The sequence below is a fragment of the Gigantopelta aegis genome, chromosome 10, assembly GCF_016097555.1.
Source record: "Gigantopelta aegis isolate Gae_Host chromosome 10, Gae_host_genome, whole genome shotgun sequence".
NCBI classification, from domain to species: domain Eukaryota; kingdom Metazoa; phylum Mollusca; class Gastropoda; order Neomphalida; family Peltospiridae; genus Gigantopelta; species Gigantopelta aegis.
Window position 1 is genome coordinate 3049584 of NC_054708.1, and position 20847 is coordinate 3070430.

Here is a 20847-nt window from a genome sequence, read left to right on the forward strand (position 1 = left end):
GGGGGGGGGGTTAAATCTTTTTAAAAAAAAACCCCATCAATTCCCCACCCCCAACAATTTCATAATTTGCGCCATGTTGTTGCTGTTGATTTCAGCGTCGTGTTAAATGCTTGTCACCTCACAGTTTAACAAATACATATCTAGCATTATCTAACAAACATGATTATTGTAAACTAATTCAGTGTACGTTTAACTGCAATTTGTATAAATACTGCATGTTCATTTCCTGCGATCGCGATCTCAGTGCGTGCTCTCGACCATAGCTACAAAATTAACAAAGACAAAGGAAATAACGAAACTGCAGTTAGGTATTCATTGATGCAAACAACTATTGTTTTTCTACACATTTACATCAAGATTTACTTCCATGTAATCGTATTGTTCATGTCCGCAACGATGTCTCTTGACACGTGGGTGTCAGCTGACTCTGAAGCGTGACGTATATTACGCCGAGCTTTCCTCAGTTCAGCCAACGAACGTTCTTCCTAACGTTCGCGAACTATTTGATTGGTGTCCGTAGTGTCCATTTGGTTTAACGTGAAGCGCACACACCAGTGTAGCGAACGTTTTGTTTTCGCTCGGTCTGGCTGAACTCGGCCCTTGGGATAGCCGACATGTCTTTCGGCCCTAAACTGGCATGCGTATTCAAATTGACAAGCAGTGTCGGTTTGGTTCAAAGACTTTACAAAATTAAAATAATGGTGACATCTTTTACTCAAGAATTTCACCTTCAGAGATGTTTATTCAATTAATAGGTATTTTCTTTGATTTGTCTTGATGCGTAATTCCCAAGCATACATACACTATTACAACAAGCAGTTATCTGTACCACGTGACCAGCACAGGCCCGCCGACAGTTAAAACGGTGCGATCAATGGACCTCAAAGTGAACATCTAAAGAATTGCAGAGATACCAAATGGAAGTGTGATAATGTGTGGTGAATGACGTTACGGATCACAGCTCCATTGTTTTGTATACATGTTACAAATTAAGCCGACACGGTCCTGCAGTTAAGGCGCTTACCAGACATGAAGGCGCTTACTTGGCTGGCTAAGGGAGCACGGGCCGTGTCGGCTTATCGCTCTAGGGAAACCCCTGATATATATATATATATATATATATATATATATATATATATATATATATATATATATATATATATATATATATATATATATATATATATATAATGAAGGTAAACCATTTTCGTTTTTGCAGTTAATTTATTTATCTACATCACTCAGCTGGTGTGCATTTTAAATTCCAATTTTGTCATTCTTGCGTCTGTTGTTACTTTGTAAAACAATAAATACACTGTGTCATTGTTTGGACCTGCTCAAAGAACAATAAAGTGTACAATGGTCAACATTGCAATCAAGGAAATAAACCCCTGACTGACTCAACCAGCACATTGAATAACCATTCACAATCAGTTTTATTGTGTATACTCACGAGTATATACAGAGGTTGCAGATGTAACAGGATTGTGTGTACCTCACGAGTATATACAGAGGTTGCAGATGTAAATGGATTGTGTGTACTCACGAGTATATACAGATGTTGCAGATGTAACAGGATTGTGTGTACTCACGAGTATATACAGAGGTTGCAGATGTAAATGGATTGTGTGTACTCACGAGTATATACAGAGGTTGCAGATGTAACAGGATTGTGTGTACTCACGAGTATATACAGATGTTGCAGATGTAACAGGATTGTGTGTACTCACGAGTATATACAGAGGTTGCAGATGTAAATGGATTGTGTGTACTCACGAGTATATACAGAGGTTGCAGATGTAACAGGATTGTGTGTACTCACGAGTATATACAGATGTTGCAGATGTAACAGGATTGTGTGTACTCACGAGTATATACAGCGGTTGCAGATGTAAATGGATTGTGTGTACTCACGAGTATATACAGAGGTTGCAGATGTAACAGGATTGTGTGTACTCACGAGTATATACAGAGGTTGCAGATGTAACAGGATTGTGTGTACTCACAGTATATACAGCGGTTGCAGATGTAACAGGATTGTGTGTACTCACGAGTATATACAGAGGTTGCAGATGTAACAGGATTGTGTGTACTCACGAGTATATACAGCGGTTGCAGATGTAACAGGATTGTGTGTACTCACGAGTATATACAGAGGTTGCAGATGTAACATGATTGTGTCTACTCACGAGTATATACAGAGGTTGCAGATGTAACAGGATTGTGTGTACTCACGAGTATATACAGAGGTTGCAGATGTAAATGGATTGTGTGTACCTCACGAGTATATACAGAGGTTGCAGATGTAAATGGATTGTGTGTACTCACGAGTATATACAGCGGTTGCAGATGTAAATGGATTGTGTGTACTCACGAGTATATACAGAGGTTGCAGATATAACAGGATTGTGTGTACTCACGAGTATATACAGCGGTTGCAGATGTAAATGGATTGTGTGTACTCACGAGTATATACAGAGGTTGAAAATGTAACAGGATTGTTTGCATCCACAAACCACAGTCTTTGGGTTGGAAACATACGATTATGAGATGGAATTCCAAAGTTGAATTTTTATTAAATTTTAAAATTAAAATTTGTATTTAACATTGAACATTTGAAGATTTATCTTCTGGAGTTTTGCTGGATTATTATGAAACTTGGTACAATGATCCTTTAGGCAGTCTTCACAGATAGAAAGATATCTGTGTAGTGTAAATTTTGCTCGAACACATATTAAAAGATCATTTAAACCACCTCGGGAAGATTTTTACCTGAATCATTGATTATCATAATCATAACACCATACCATCTTTTATCAATTTGTCACACCATAAATGTGTCAATCAGCCAGTCTGTACCGATTATATAATAAAGGTAAAATTAAAATTGTTCCAATTAACTCACCCTAGTTACTTACATTATTAAGCCTTTGACACAATAATAAATTTGTCCAGCAATGAATAAATACATATCAATACAGAGCTTTAATAATTTTGTTTAGCTAATTGAAATTTGAATTTTATTAACAATTATTGGACCAAATTCGCCAAATTAAATTGCTAATATTTAATTTTTGGGATCCATCCTAAAACTTGTATTTATGTTTTAATTATTTGACAAATAAAGTAAAAATCTTTTCTTTTTTTTAATTCTCAGTTCTAGTGACATTAAATGTTTTATGTATGATATGTTAAACTATTATGACTTGATCATTGCTTGTAATGTTTTAAGAAAATTGAGCCCATAAATATTGTAAATGAACAGTATATAAACAATTTAGTAATGAGTGATGTGCTTGACTGCAGCCTCACCCCCACCACCACCACCATCATCACCACCATCATCACCACCACCACCACCACCACCACCAGTGGACTGAACCAGTGCTTCGTGACTGATAGATCAGAGGCTGTGGAATGCCATGGTGTCTGGGATAAACATAATATACAATTGCTTGTTTGGCCAAATGGTATTTAGAGTAACCTGGCTGTGCAATGAAAGTGGGTTTTTTCTTTGATTCTCCAGATTAAGTGTGGCAGTTATATTGTTATGCGATCGGTATTCACTGACATTGGGTTGTCATCAGACATTCATTTCCTGTCAATAGTAAAATAATGGTCTGTTGTGACCAGGCCATGGGTATTAACACCTGTCGTTTGCTGACAAGGTGCAGCTACACATCTTTGCACACCTGAGCACAGGAGAATGTATTAACATTGGTGTCGCACCGGGTGAAGCTTACGTTTGAGATGAGAGTGTTGATTCAGCCATCTCGACAGGTGGGCTTTGTTTGGAAGACACACAGGGCTTGTGCCAGGTCACTCATAATGAGACACAGGCCTTGTGCCCAGGCAGTAGTAATATGATACTGTTTGTAATGTAGACATGACTTGTATGAGGTCAATGTAATGAGATATAGGACTTGTGCCAGATCATTCTAATGAGATAACGGTCTTGTGCTTGGCCAATAGTAATGTGATGCTGTTTGTAATATAGACAAGGCATGTGCCAGGTCACTGCTGATGTGATACTGTTTGTAATGTAGTCACGACTTGTGCCAGGTCACTGGTGATGTGATGCTGTTAGTAATATAGACACGAAATGTGCCAGGTCACTGGTGATGTGATACTGTTTGTCATGTAGTCACGACTTGTGCCAGGTCACTGGTGATGTGATACTGTTTGTAATATAGACACGACATGTGTCAGGTCACTAGTGATGTGATACTGTTTGTAATATAGACACAACATGTGTCAGGTCACTAGTGATGTGATACTGTTTGTAATATACACGACATGTGTCAGGTCACTAGTGATGTGATATTGTTTGTAATATACACATGTGCCAGGTCACTAGTGATGTGATACTGTTTGTAATATACATAACATGTGCCAGATCACTAGTGATGTGATACTGTTTGTAATATACACAACTTGTTCCAGGTCACTGCTGATGTGATACTGCTTGTAATGTAGTCACGACTTGTGCCAGGTCACTGGTGATGTGATGCTGTTAGTAATATAGACACGAAATGTGTCAGGTCACTAGTGATGTGATACTGTTTGTAATATACACAACTTGTTCCAGGTCACTGCTGATGTGATACTGTTTGTAATGTAGTCACGACTTGTGCCAGGTCACTGGTGATGTGATACTGTTTGTCATGTAGTCACGACTTGTGTCAGGTCACTGGTGATGTGATACTGTTTGTAATATAGACACAACATGTGTCAGGTCACTAGTGATGTGATACTGTTTGTAATATACACGACATGTGTCAGGTCACTAGTGATGTGATACTGTTTGTAATATACATGACGTGTCAGGTCACTAGTGATGTGATACTGTTTGTAATATACACAACTTGTTCCAGGTCACTGCTGATGTGATACTGTTTGTAATGTAGTCACGACTTGTGCCAGGTCACTGCTGATGTGATACTGTTTGTAATGTAGTCACGCCCTGTGCCAGGTCACTGGTGATGTGATACTGTTTGTAATAAGCATGGGTTTTCTGCTGGGTCACTGGTGACCTGATACTTGCCTGCTGCATACATGAAAGTTGACACTAATTAATAATTAATTTGACAGATGTTTTGATGGTGAATCATGTACACACTGGAGACAGTTACATGTTTTACTGTTACATTTAACCACCATACATTAAACAATGTTTTTATAAAACTGTAAAAATTAATTTTTAAAAATTGTTAGTAACCAGAATTTATTACAGATACTTAAATTGTAAATAATTAAATATGATTAACTTTAACAGTTTTAAAAATGTGTAGGTTTTTGTCACTTTTTCTGCTAAGGTGAGGGTGTTTTGGCTTGGTTTATATTCTAATTTTAAAAAAGTTCAACATAGCAGACACGATGGAGCAGTGTGCTGGGAGGGCTTTAGCACCCTAAGTAATTCTGAATCAAAAATATTAGAAACTTTGCTTTGCACCCTCGATCTCAGTCAGCCCCCCAATGTCATCTTGCTTCCGCCGTGCCTGCATAGGTTTTGTCCAAGTGAAGTTTTAGGTAGGAGACTGACCGTAAAACCAGTAAATAGTTGCTAGCTTTACTAATAGTAATACTGATTTGTCCGTCCATCAACTTTTCCTTTGACGTCTGTCTTCTCATAGAGTTTTGAGTTGGTTGTTCTGAAATTTGGTGCAACGATGTTCTGAAATACTTTCTACTAACTAATAGATCTGGTGGAATTTTTTTTTTTTTTTAATTGATCTGGTGGAAAAATTTTTTTTTTAATTTTTAAATTGAAAATTTAAGTCTTAAGTTTAACACATGGATGTTCTAAGATTGTCTGTACAAATTAATAAATTAGTGTCTACTAGCGATAAAATTTATCTTTCTGGTCTGATAGGCCTCTTGTTTAATTGTGTGGGGGGGGGGGGGGGGGGTTGGTGCAGAATTGTGCATATATGTTTTTTAAATACATGTATTGGTATATATATTACACATGAATGTCACTTCACAAGTTACTCCACAGCTTCAGTACTGGATTTACATGCTCTTTGTAAGATCTGTTTTTACACTTAGTTATTTCAGTGAAATGTCTGGGATATTTTCAGCATTTTATGTTTTTCACCTCAAGGTGTGTACATATTTTGTATTCAGCCACTTGACTTCCTTCTTATTGTTGGCCGATAGCCATCTATTGTGTAAGTCACACTGCAGTGGGAATGCCAGCTGTGTGCTGTGTGATATCTGTGGGATGTACACAACTGTGTATACACCAACACACTGGACACAACTGACCTGGAGACTATTCATATATATACTACAACTTATCATACACAAGCACATTTACAGTGTACAACTTATCATACACAAGCACACTAACAGTGCAGCCCTACAGATTATACATGTATACATGTACAACTTATCATACACAAGCACACTGTATAACTTATCACACACAAGCACACTTACACTGTACAACTTATCACACACAAGCACACTTACACTGTACAACTTATCACACACAAGCACACTTACACTGTACAACTTATCACACACAAGCACACTTACACTGTACAGCTGATCACACACAAGCACACTTACACTCCAACTTATCACACACAAGCACACTTACAGTGTACAACTTATCACACACAAGCACACTTAAGTGCAGCCCTACAGATTATACATGTACAACTTATCACACACAAGCACACTAACACTGTACAACTTATCACACACAAGCACACTAACACTGTACAACTTATCATACACAAGCACACTAACACTGTACAACTTATCATACACAAGCACACTAACACTGTACAACTTATCACACACAAGCACACTAACACTGTACAACTTATCACACACAAGCACACTAACACTGTACAACTTATCATACACAAGCACACTAACACTGTACAACTTATCATATACAAGCACACTTACACTGTACAACTTATCACACACAAGCACACTTACACTGTACAACTTATCACACACAAGCACACTAACACTGTACAACTTATCATACACAAGCACACTTACACTGTACAACTTATCACACACAAGCACACTTACACTGTACAACTTATCATACACAAGCACACTAACACTGTACAACTTATCATACACAAGCACACTTACACTGTACAACTTATCACACACAAGCACACTTACACTGTACAACTTATCACACACAAGCACACTTACAGTGTACAACTTATCACACACAAGCAGTTACACTGTACAACTTATCACACACAAGCACACTTACACTACAACTTATCACACACAAGCACACTTAGAGTGTACAACTTATCACACACGAGCACACTTACAGTGTACAACTTGTCACACACGAGCACACTTACAGTGTACAACAACTTATCACACACAAACACACTTACAGTGCCGCCATGCTGATAATGGAGCACTGTACCACTGAATTGTATCCTGATCGGTCCTGTTCAGTGATATGTCAGTGAGCCTGTTATCAGTCTACACGCTGACCTTAGCACTGGGTTCACGTCCAGGCACTGGGTTCACGTCCCGGCACTGGGTTCACGTCCCGGCACTGGGTTCACGTCCAGGCACTGGGTTCACGTCCAGGCACTGGGTTCACGTCCCGGCACTGGGTTCCACCCATAATCGGTGTTGATGGTTCAATGGGGACCTGAAGGCCAGTGATGATCCAATGATCAATGATAATCGAAAACTGATCCATTTGGCAATTACGATGGTCCATTGTAAAAAATCCATATATTATATATAATCGATTGTGTCAGGAAAATGTTAACTGTAATAGTTCCTCTATTTTAGATACGGTCTAGAATTCATGAAAATGTGCTGGGGTTTGGGCATGTTTTCACATGGACATAAAGGAAAAAGATACAAAATAGTTAATAAGTTGAAGCGTAATATTGCTTTACTTAGGTCAGGTCATAGGGCTTAACGTGCACTTTCAGAGCAAGCTGTTGTAGTGCACACCTGTCGTGGGCACAGGTGTTGGCTTATGCTCTTCCATCCAGGACAGGGATGTTTTACTTTTAAATATGGATTTCAGAACAGGTACGAGTAGTTATAATACTAGTATTAATATTATTAGCTATTTATTTGTGGTAAAAACACTAAGTCAACACAAAATAATTTTAATTGCTGTATTTTTCCAAAAATAATATTTTAATATAACATGATCAGTGCTCTCCAACAAATTTCCGAGAAAAACAGTTGGTCTATTGTTGGAGATTTGTCGTTGAGAGAACTCAGTACATTCCTGGTAAATTTCAAAGTAAAACAGTTTGGTCTACTTAGCATTGTTGGAGTTTTGTTGTCGAGAAAACTGTGTACATTCCTGGTCTAACAATAGCATAAACATTTCATTGATTATATAACCAAAACAATACATTTTGTAAAGTATACTGTGAAAAGACTTACAGATCTTGCTTCTCTCTCTCACTAAAATGTAAACACAAATAGTGCATTTATTCTGTAACAAAACCGATATTCACAAAACTGCACTGCACACAAACATTGGTCTTGTTTTCTTCAAATGAGGAGTATCTCCGTCTTTGCTATAGCTTTTTGTATTCCTTTTTATTTAATCTGTCTTGATGTACAAGTTTATCCCTCTATTTCTTTTTAATGCGTCTTGATATACTTATCCCTCTGTGTGCCCCTGTACAGGGATCGCATATGGCTGCATGGTACACGGGATGGAGTTGTTACTGTTGGAGTGTGACTCTACGTAGGACGGGAACCGGTGGCAGTGGAACTTGCCGGGCCAGGGCATGCCGTTGCGCTGCTGCGTGTAGGTGCTGATGCAGGCGCGGTACACCTCCTGACAGAGCTCGCGGCACGGCACCACGAAGGGAACCTCCTGCCTGGTCTGACGCGTGCAGTACGGCATGTATGTGCCGCACAGGAAGAAGCTGAGGTGGTCGGAGCAGCCAGACGCGATGAGCGGCTTGTACTGCCGCAGCTCCTTCTCCATCTCCCGCACCGACGACTGCAGGAACATGTTGGGCACCGAGCCGAATGTGTACGGAGCCTTGTTGTTGGCACATATCGACAGGGTGTTCTTCTGGCAGATCACGTACTGCAGGCGACGCTTCTTCTTCCGCTCCTTGGCCGGAGGTATGCAACGGCGGGATCTCTCCGAGAGCAGGTTGGGGCATCGGAAACCGTAGTTGACCCACGGGCGACCTTGGCGTCTGAGGTCGACTGCACACGCGTTCTTGGCCCTTCGACATGTCTCCTTGCATGGGATCTGCACGTCCGACGAGCCTGGGGTACACTTGGGTAGGTACATCCCACACAAGAGGAGCCTCAGGTTGGGAGAACAGCCAATGTCCATGTATGGCCACCAGGGCTGCAAGGCCCAGTAGACTTCATTCTGGTTCTGGTGGCCGTATTGGTTGGGCATCCGCGTCATGTTGTACCCAACCAGACCCTTACACATCGGAACTTCAACCGGTTCACATTGGTGGGTGTCTTCGGCTGCAATGACACGTCTTACGTTTAACAGTCCTCCACAGATGATCAACGTCACCGAAAACACTACACCGTTCATGGTGCCATGCAATAAGCTGTCCCTTTCTTATATGTATCCACACCAGTTTGTTGCTGGTTATGTCTGAAAATTAACGTCTTGTGTTTATTTGTTACCAGACCAGTGTCTTGGCTGACTGTGTGTCCTAAACTGACTGGCTGTGTTTTATTATTCAGACTGGTGAAAATTGAACCCATGTGTCTGGCCTAGTGCTTTGGTAATCAAAGCTGACTTGCTGTTTTAGTTGCTTCCATTCGTCACAGTGGGGTAAAAGGAGCTGAGGCGTGCAGTGTGGTCACTTACTGCATATTGCATGCTGCCGGCTGAGGCGGCCTTCTCAGCAGATGGTGTGCTCGGGTCACTGCTGTGTACCTGACAGGATATCAGTGGTGCTAATTGACCAGCTAATACAGGACATGTGTTTTAAGTTGTACACCCCATCATCACATGCCCCAAGTAGCAGGCAGACCTGAAAAAAACATAGACTTGTGTCGGTTCTTTTCACTAGTAAGACAGTGTTGGTACAGTGAAACCCGCTTAACTGCATACCCTAATTGCCCAATAAAAAAAATGTTAATATCCGGGCTATGCTAAAAGCCGGGCCGTAATAAATTCAAGGGAAGTAACTCTTGTAAACAAACCCGACAATTTTATTACGAAGTTACAAGTACATATGCATGTATAAAGAAAAACAAAACATCAATAAAACGTTTGTACATGTAATAAACAATGTATTTTACAACTACATGGGGTTAATATATTGCTTGCACGTTTACTACTTGCTAAAAAAGTCATTTATTTTCTTCTGGCTGACTGAATTTCTAACAGTTTCCTGAATGTGTTTCAAATGCATAAAAAATGTCACAGTTCAGCGCACCATGACACTCCAAATATCGTCTCAGTGCCTTTACTCCCATCAGTGCACCGGATGCAGTAAGCACAGGTTCGTCATCGTCATCGTCATCATCATCATCATTGCTATCTTCTGGCACTTCAAGCTCACACGGTTTAGCCTGCAAAACATCGGCACAAATCTCCTCGTCGGCTCGCATTCCAAAACATTGAAGGTTATTGTCAACGGTCACATACGTGTCAAACTCTAATTGGTCGATTCCGTCTGGCGGTGTAATGTCACTCGACGTTGTTTCTTCATTTCCACTGTTAAAATAAGCTGACTGGAATCCGGCTTTCCGATAACAGTTCACTAATGTTGCTTTTTTCACTTGACCCCATGATTTGTTCAGCATATGTATTGCATCTAAAACCGTGATTTTCTTTACAAACGTATTGGTCTTTTTGTCTTGACCACTGTCAACTTCCGTCACAATGCGATTCACGATCTGTTGTCTGTAGAAATACTTCAGGTTGCGAATGATCCCTTGGTCACACGGCTGGATGCATGATGTAGTGTTGGGAGGCAGAAAAATAAGTTTCAATTTTTTTAGCTTTGCATCAGCATCTTCTGGGTGCGCAGAACAGTTGTCGACAATTAAGACAATTTTTCTCTTTTCTTTTCGCATGTCTTTGTCCAAATCACAACACCACTGTCTAAATAAGACCCCCGTCATCCATGCATTTGCGTTGCTTTGATAATTAACAGGAATGTCTGTTACTCCACGAAAACAGCGTGGGTTTTTACTTTTCCCTATCGCCATTAAGCGTCTTTTATCTGTCCCAGACATGTTACAGGCGACGAGCTGTAATTCTTTCTTTCTGTTTTTTCCCACCACTTAATTTTTCACTTTTGTAAGTTAAGGTGCCCTCTGGAATTTCTCGGAAATATATTCCAGTCTCATCGGCATTGTACACATCGTCTGGACTGTACCCTTCAAGCAATTTTGGAAGTTGTTCTTTCACCCAATTGTCTGCGGCTGGCAAATCTGCATCTTTTTTCTCTCCATGAGCTTTTTTGTAAACTATGCAGTTTCTTTCCTTCTATCTGCATAGCCACCCATTTGTTGGTTTGAAATCAGCTTTATTCAGCGTTTCAGCCAGTTTCTTTGCTTTTTCTTCCAAAATTGGTCCTGAAAGTGGAACATCGTGACTGCGAGCTTCTGTAAACCATGTTTTTAAAGCTGTTTCTACATCGGCATCTTTTCCGGTACGACGTCTTTTTCTGTCCGGATTTTCATTCCGTTCCCACTGCAAACAGATTTTGGATTTCTTTGCCGCTATGCGTGAAACCTGGGACTGAAATTCCCAAACGTCTAGCAATGTCAGATTGAGAAACATTTTTATCAAGCTCTTCGATAACACCTATTTTTTGGGAGAGAGACAAATCAGTTCGTTTTCGTTTCACACTCATTTTCGTAATGAATGCATTGCGTGCGTTGGGTCTAACACGTTCATTACACAGACTGCGCAACCGATATGATAGGTCTACTCATTATGTAAGTGTTGTTTGTTAAGTAATAAATATCTAATTTAAACAAGACACTTGAGCAGATAGGGAGATAACGATATCTATCGCATATGTTAGTTTCCCTCCTCACAATAAAGGTTTTAATTAATCGAGAGTGATCGCTTCCGCTACAGGTGTAAACAGTCATGCCTGCTATTATACTTGCGGCAATGTATTCAGCATGATCACGGTGCGGTCTTGGCTTAAAACAATACAACTTGTTATTCAAGGCCAGTTGGCAGATAAGCCACCAGTTAATCAATTAACTGTGTTTGGCACGTGGAATTCAGTGTTTTTGCTATGACAATAAGCGGGATATGTTAATAACAGGTAGTCGATTATCCAGGTGTTTTTGTACAAGCGGCTATGTAAACGGAACGGTGCAGGGACTTCCTATGTTTATAGCAGGTCTATTCTATTAAGCGGTATGCAAATAAGTGGGTTGCACTGTATCAAGTGTATGGCTTATCCGACAGCAGCTATATTTACTTATATGCAATGCTCGAAATTAATTTTTTTGATTGGGAGGCAATCTTTGCTTTTCAAATTTTAATTGGGAGGTAAATGTTTGAATTTGAGAAGCAGTTCTAGAGCACAGGTATTGCTGTTATTTTACACTTATTTTATTAAATCTATACAAAATAAAGAGTCCAAACAAATTATGTACCTGGTTTATAGGTTTATTACCCTGAGACAGTGACAGATTATTGAATGTCAGTATCACTCTCAGACTCACTCTCTCCTTCAGCTTTCTTTCTCTTCAACTTTTGAGCCCCTTCATCATCCACATTTCTTTTAGTTTGGTAACTGCCTCTTCTGTTTTTCTTTTCCATCCATTTTGTGAGTGCTGGTTCAACATCAAACTGGTTCAAGTCTGGACTATCTGCACTTATTCTGACAAGAGCAGAGATCCTCGAATTTCCCAAACTACTCCTATCAACAGTGACAACTCTGTTCATAGTGGAAAACATTCTTTCCACAACAGCATTTGATATTGGCAAGACTGAAAGGAGCTTAATAAGATGGATAATGACAGGGTACATTTTGGCTAATTCTTGACTAGTAAGAATTTGCTGCCACACTTCAGTGACAGAGCAGGTAGACACAACCTGGTGTTTGAATTGTTTAGTAATGGCCATTTTCAAGTTTTGAAATTGATCCAGTGCATCAATTTCAGTTTCAGGTTCATCAAAATTTGGAAGCAAAAGCAGCTGGAAATGATTGAATAGTGATAAAACACTGTTGTTGCCAAACATTGCCAAAGCTGTTGAGCATGATGGCCATGCCTGTATATTCAAGATTTCTGAAGCATTTCTAATAACAGTACCTTGCATATCTCCACTGAAAAATCTTTCTTTGACACATTTCTTAGCAAGACTAATAATTTCCAAAACATTTACAGGTTCGTGTTTTGCTCCGCTTAATTCTACACCTTTCTCGATGAAATTGGTCTTGAACTCCAGCAGATAGGGTGTAGACACCTGCCTTTTCATTCGGTTTTCCTCATCGGGTGATTTCATAGTAGTACCACCTTGATCATCATTAACACTGCCTTCTGTATTTTGACTGTCTTTAATCTCACCTGTCATTCTGTCTAATCTGTCATACAGATTATCTATAGCTATTACTGTCTGTGATAAATTCAGTTCTTGTTTCTGCAAAATTAGAGACAGTGTGTTGAAGGGTGAAAGTAAGTCAAGAAATAAGTGCATGTAATACACAAAGTGGTGGGATTTCATTAACCTGATGTAACTTTTGTATTTTGCTTTGTCAGCTAGTTTGGATTTTGATACTGGATCCTCTATCAGTTGTTCTAAATGAGTGACATAAACTGAGTAACACTGTTGGACTTTTTTTAATGCACTTAACTTGTGCCCAACCCAGCGGGTACCATAACATTTTGAAGGTTTGGCTGCATTAGAATCCATCATTAAACTGAGTTCCCTCAGCTCCCTCAGCTTTTTTGGAGAGTTTTGGTACATCTTATACAAAAAATCTAGAATTTCCTGGATCTGTTGGAGAGAGAATAAAAACATAATTAATCATAAAACAAAATAAATCAAGTATGTAAATGTCATATACTGTGTTACACGATACTGTATAAATCAGTATAAATTTATATATATATAATGGGTAACAATTGGTGTAATTTTGGTAAATTGTTAAATTATTTATTATGCAGTATTTGAATTTCATGGAGACAATGTTGGACAAACTTTCTTATTCTTTAAAAATAATTCCTGATATTTAAAGAAAAAGAATGTTTAACAATACCTCAGCACATTTTTTAACTAGAAACTATTTTCTGTTTTATAAACTAACAGTCTAGATTTTAAGAGAAAACCCAATTTTGCCATATAGCCTACTGCTAACATGTGATCCTTTATATCCAGACAAGACAGCACACACCAAAGCCTTTGATTTACCAGTTGTGTGGGAGTGGCTAGAATTGGAAAAAACTCAAGAACTTGGGCATACACTCTACCACTGAGAAAGATCCCACCCCTTTTCATATTTCAGTGACACGGAATGAAGGAAACATTTTTCAATCACCTTATCAAAGTATGTGCCTTTCAGTGAATCTTTAAGTGCCAGTTCAAGCCTATGTTTGTAACAGTGAATCCCTACAAGCCAGGGAATTCCAGCTTCTCTCAGTTTTGCAACGACAACATTCCTTACGCCAAGGTTTACTGAGGCACCATCGCATCCAAGACCAACACATTTTGATTTCCAGTTGGTGAGACCAGTTCGCTGTAAAGCCGACTCCAATGCCGTAATCACTCCAGCGGCATCACTGGATGGAGCACTTTCAAGACTGAAATGATAATTATATGTGGCACCATGAGGCTTTATGCATATAAAATAATTTGAGGGTACTTAAAAAAAACCCACACAAAAAACAGATCACAAATGCCCTAATTACCAGGTAGTTTGGATTTGAATTGCTAACTGCATTTTATACATTTCGAAACACTAATTCCAAGTAAAAATTATAAAAATATATCTTAATTTCTAAAGTTTTAGTCTACATAAATTTACCTTCCATACCCTGTGACAAAAACCCTGACAAAGTAAACTATTATACATATCATGCGATTTAATATTTGATGTCGGCATAAACAGTAAACTAGTATTTTCTTTTCATCATATATACTACTCAAAAGAATTTAAGGGTCAGACGATATTTTCGACATTATTTTCTGAATGTCAATTATATTAGCTAGACCATAATGTCACGCATGGTATTGTTCCATTTTGACGAAAGTGGGTCTAAGCAACCCATAAATGAATTAAAATCCACTGTCATTGACACTGTCAACTAGTTCTAATGGCAAAAACATGCTTACATTTGCACGTAAATTAGGGCGAAAGCGAAAGGTCTGCTAAGTGCCCATAACTTGCTTTTTCACAAAGCGCTTCATTTGCACGCTTTGCACGTGTATTCCGTGTTCCCAATGCTGAATTTCCGTATAATTGGAGCTTGCGTTCGTGTACGGTGCACACTCCAAATTCGACAATGGTACGACTTCAACTGACTATCGAAGATCGAGGAAGGGCTATTGCTTGGCTTCAGGATGGCAATACGCAAAGAAATGTTGCTCTGAGACTTGGTGTCAGTCAGAGTGTCGTTGGCCGACTGGCAACGGTACCAAGCAACGAATTCTGTTCGAAATCATCCACGTTCGGGAAGACCCCGAAGCACTACAAATAGAGAGGACCGCTACATCACCAATATGGCTCTACGTCAACGCACAACCACTGCACGCCGATTACGTGACAATCTGCTGACTGCGACTGGAACTCGAGTGTCTGATCAAACCATACGCAATCGTCTGAGAGCCAATAATCTACGCTGCCGTCGCCAGGCTGTTCGACCACCACTCCTACCACGTCACAGAACGGCCAGACGTCACTGGTGCACGCTTCATCTGCGGTGGCAACGTGTTCAGTGGGGTCGAGTGATGTTCACTGATGAGTCCAGGTTTAGTCTCCAGTTCAACGACGGTCGGGTTCGTGTCTACAGACGTCCTGGGGAGCGCTTCGCTGACGTTAACGTTAGACAACGTCACCGGTTCGGTGGTGTCAGCGTCATGGTGTGGGGCGGCATCTCTATCCACCACAGGACCCCCCTCTATGTGGTGGATGGCAATCTGAATGGAATCCGCTATCTGAATGAGATTATCCGGCCGTTGGTTTTCCCAGGCCTTCAGCAGATTGGCGGCGGGGCAGTTCTGCAGGATGACAATGCCAGACCCCACCGCGCCAGGATGGTAATGGACTTTCTCAGACAACAAGGTATCGCCAGGATGGATTGGCCAGCATATTCGCCTGACTTGGCCCCAATAGAGAACGCCTGGGACGAATTACGCAGGAGAGTTCGGAATAACCATGCCCCTCCGGCCAACCTTCATGATCTGGGTCAACTTCTTATGGCAGAGTGGCAGGCCATTCCCCAAGAGTTCTTCAGACGTCTGATCAACAGCATGAGGCAACGATGTGTCGAGTGTATTCGCGCCAGGGGTGGATTCACACACTATTAAACGAATGTTCTAATGTGTAAAATCCATGTTTGACAACCTTCAACTTTGACAGCATGTCATGTGACTTTCTTGTATACAGTGATGTTTATTTGTGGGGTTTTGTAAATATGGAACCATAAATTAAATTTTTGGTGTAGTTTACATCATCAATCTAATACACTCTGAAACTTATTTGGTTATAAATTTTTGACCCTTAAATTCTTTTGAGTAGTATATTATATTTACACATTCATACCAAGTATTATTTAATATGTTAACTAAATGATCTATTTTCTTCACATTTACTGATAGAAATATTATATTAAACATGAAATAAAATTTTATTATAAACTAACGATGCAAGCAAAACACATACTGTTTTGTCCTAACTATATACAAACAAAGCCAAGTAAACAAATTATATTAGATTGGTCTGAGCATGTTAAAATTCCCCTCCAGCCCTCAATTTGTGTAAGGCTGTGTATAACACCCGTACTATTAATCAATACATAGCCCAGAACAATTTGTGTAAGGCTGTGTATAACACCCGTACTATTAATCAATACATAGCCCAGAACAATTTGTGTAAGGCTGTGTATAACACCCGTACTATTAATCCATACATAGCCCAGAACAATTTGTGTAAGGCTGTGTATAACACCCATACTATTAATCAATACATAGCCCAGAACAATTTGTGTAAGGCTGTGTATAACACCCGTACTATTAATCAATACATAGCCCAGAACAATTTGTGTAAGGCTGTGTATAACACCCGTACTATTAATCAATACATAGCCCAGAACAATTTGTGTAAGGCTGTGTATAACGCCCTTACTATTAATCAATACATAGCCCAGAACAATTTGTGTAAGGCTGTGTATAACGCCCGTACTATTAATCAATACATAGCCCAGAACAATTTGTGTAAGGCTGTGTATAACGCCCGTACTATTAATCAATACATAGCCCAGAACAATTTGTGTAAGGCTGTGTATAACGCCCGTACTATTAATCAATACATAGCCCAGAACAATTTGTGTAAGGCTGTGTATAACACCCGTACTATTAATCAATACATAGCCCAGAACAATTTGTGTAAGGCTGTGTATAACACCCGTACTATTAATCAATACATAGCCCAGATCAATTTGTGTAAGGCTGTGTATAACGCCCTTACTATTAATCAATACATAGCCCAGAACAATTTGTGTAAGGCTGTGTATAACACCCGTACTATTAATCAATACATAGCCCAGATCAATTTGTGTAAGGCTGTGTATAACACCCGTACTATTAATCAATACATAGCCCAGAACAATTTGTGTAAGGCTGTGTATAACACCCGTACTATTAATCAATACATAGCCCAGAACAATTTGTGTAAGGCTGTGTATAACACCCGTACTATTAATCAATACATAGCCCAGAACAATTTGTGTAAGGCTGTGTATAACGCCCGCCCAGAACAATTTGTGTAAGGCTGTGTATAACACCCGTACTATTAATCAATACATAGCCCAGAACAATTTGTGTAAGGCTGTGTATAACACCCTTACTATTAATCAATACATATCCCAGAACAATTTGTGTAAGGCTGTGTATAACACCCGTACTATTAATCAATACATAGCCCAGAACAATTTGTGTAAGGCTGTGTATAACACCCTTACTATTAATCAATACATAGCCCAGAACATTTTTTTTTCATTTTTTTTTTTTTTTTAATGGAGGTAAAAATGGACTTAGCTAATATTATTTTACTTGGCCTAATGTCCTCAGTTGGTTTCATTGAACAACCTACCTTAAGAATTTTATTTTCGTGATTCCATTCTCCATGAATAATATGAAAACACTTTCTCTCTCTGTGGTACTGCTGTCTGTGGATCCATCAATTAAAACGCTGAAGTAATCAGAATTGGCCAAACATTTATTAAGGTCATTCATTGCCACTTCCTCTATGCAGTCCACAAAATCACCGCAAGCTTTGTCGTAAGAATACCCCTGACCAAGTTGAACTCCATGTATTTTTTGCAGCTCCAAAATATTAGGAAATAAAGAAAAGGGTAACTCTTCCTTGGCAATGAAAAATGCTGTTCTCAACAATTTCCGGACTTGGTCCAAGTTAGTTTTGTCTTGAATTTTAAAAGCAGACTTTATGTTATATGACGAAGAAGATGCAGCTTCAACCTGTGAACTGGTGTGTAACTTTACGGCAAGCAAATGTTGATCAGATGCGCCATATTTTTTTAACCATGTCCAATTTAATATTGTTAGTACCGTCAACGTATTTAGCACTATAGTTTCGCAACCCACAAATTCTTCTTTTCATCAATTTACAAATTTTGCATGAAATAATCGTCACAGAACCTTTTTCGTCGCATTCAAATTCTAACCAGTTTGCGTGTGTACTTGCCCATTTCTCGACGGTAGCTTTTTTGGCCACCGCGGCCATGATTGTAATAAGTTCTAAAGTAGCTTGGTCGATGGTAGTCTCTAAAATTGTAGTCGTTTTTGAAAGTCGCGACACTCGGAACTTCTCGGCTGATTCCATCGATAAATAAGCGTAAGTTCAACCAGTAGTTGTTTCCTAATGTTGGCTAGACTAGTTTTTACGCTACATGTTAAACCGAATGACCAGTCCGAGAACCAGTCCACATAGCTCAGGACGTTTGCATTACTCGCTGTCGCTGAACTTGGATTTGAAAAACCGTAATCGGCCGATGTGATCCGAATGAGTTTCGAGAATGTTGTTGGTAGATAATTCTCCCATTATTGGTGTGCGCACCAATGTAACATGGCCGCGTCTACGATGTCGATACAAATATAGCAATGTTTTAAATATTTTAAGTTCTTCATTTGAAATGCGGAAAACGCGCGACAAACGCGAATTCTGGGATATACCGGAAACAAATTTTAGAAACCAGATGGAAAGCAAAACCTGCTTGTGAAACGTTTTTTTGGAAAGCATTTTGTGCGCTTTGAGCGGCAATTGCCGCCTGCCAAATTCGAGCCTTGTTATATGTGTGTTTTAATAAATCATCACCAGCAGAGATTTTAATGATACCTGACTTTTTCTCAAATTGGTTTTAGTTATAACAAATGATGATTTTTAAAATATAAATAATGCTGTTAAATGTTTTCAAAAAGCTCCATGCTCATATTTTCAACCTTACCCAGATTTGCACTAAACATCAGTGATATCACAGATTTACCGTACTTTATGTTTTTGAAGCTATCTTAGAACTAAGATATCATAAATTGTCATAGTTTATGGCATGTGTCGTAGTGACATTAGAGCCCACAATGGTATTATGATATCTAGTGCTAAGATAGCTTCGAAAATCTGTATCCTGAATATGATTTAGCAAAAGAAGATATGTTACATGTGTTGTTACCAATTGTATTCCCTACACCTTGAGGTGACCCAAGTTTATGTGTGGTAACCTCACAACAATTGTCATACTCTGACCTCCAGCCTTCAGCCACCCAGAGAGTAGGTCACAGTGATGTGGGACAAACATGTGTTTTCACACCACTTCCAGTTTTAAAGTTGATGTACACCCATTATGTATTATTTGTTATAACAACAAAACTTACCACATAACTATTGTATTTTTCATACTACTTACTGGTTGTTGTTTTTATCATGTTAGAGAGAAACAAGGATTATTATTGACAGATGACTAGCTATTGGTCAACTTGTTTTTATGTCGTAACTGTACTTCTCATAAAGACTCTTTTTTTTACATTCATTGAATAAATTTAGTTTTATTTTTATTTTTATGTACAACACTCAATAACTGATGTTTTCTTTGTGCTGTGGTGTCATTCATTCACCATAAATAGATAAACTAAATGTTTCACTTAAAAATATGCACTTTTGTTTGTTGTTAATACATAGAGAATAACTGGATACTGCCTTACGGTATTGGCTTTATCCTGCACCGGTTACAATGGCAAATGCCATGAATCTGACAGGTGGCATAGGCCATTCAACCTGAGCAGTTCTTTAATTTATGCCTTTTCGCCTACACCAGAACAAAACAGTCAAAAATGGTCTTCAAACAGGTTTTTTAAAATGAAAACAATGAATAACAAAAGAGTAAGTAACTTTGAACAATACGACAGTCTTTTGTTGATCATAACTAGTGTAAAAAATAATTCCATCCCACAAAGCTATATTTTTGGGCGGTGATCAAACAAATATAAATGTATTCAGTCATCATATCTTGATAATACATACAGTGATTACAGGATAAATATACATGTATAGTTTTACTAAAGCAAAATTATAATTGCATAAAATATATAGAAGTGGTGGTTTAAATGAATATACAGCATTCTACTATTTCTGCAGGGGTAGCCCAGAGGTAAAGAGCTCGCCTAATATGCAGTCCGTT

At 39.0% G+C, this 20847-nt stretch overlaps 2 protein-coding genes across 4 annotated transcripts in view; one reads left to right on the forward strand and one right to left on the reverse strand.

Annotated features, from left to right (window-relative positions):
- The window catches only part of LOC121383355 (formin-binding protein 1-like), an 82700-nt gene that overhangs the window by 12378 nt on the left and 49475 nt on the right, over positions 1-20847 (forward strand). The gene's annotated exons all lie outside the window — the stretch shown is intronic.
- On the reverse strand, positions 8119-9701 carry LOC121383356. Its single transcript, XM_041513337.1, has one exon. It carries the CDS (start codon positions 9542-9544, stop codon positions 8633-8635), a length of 912 nt encoding a protein of 303 aa, XP_041369271.1. The 5' UTR covers positions 9545-9701; the 3' UTR covers positions 8119-8632.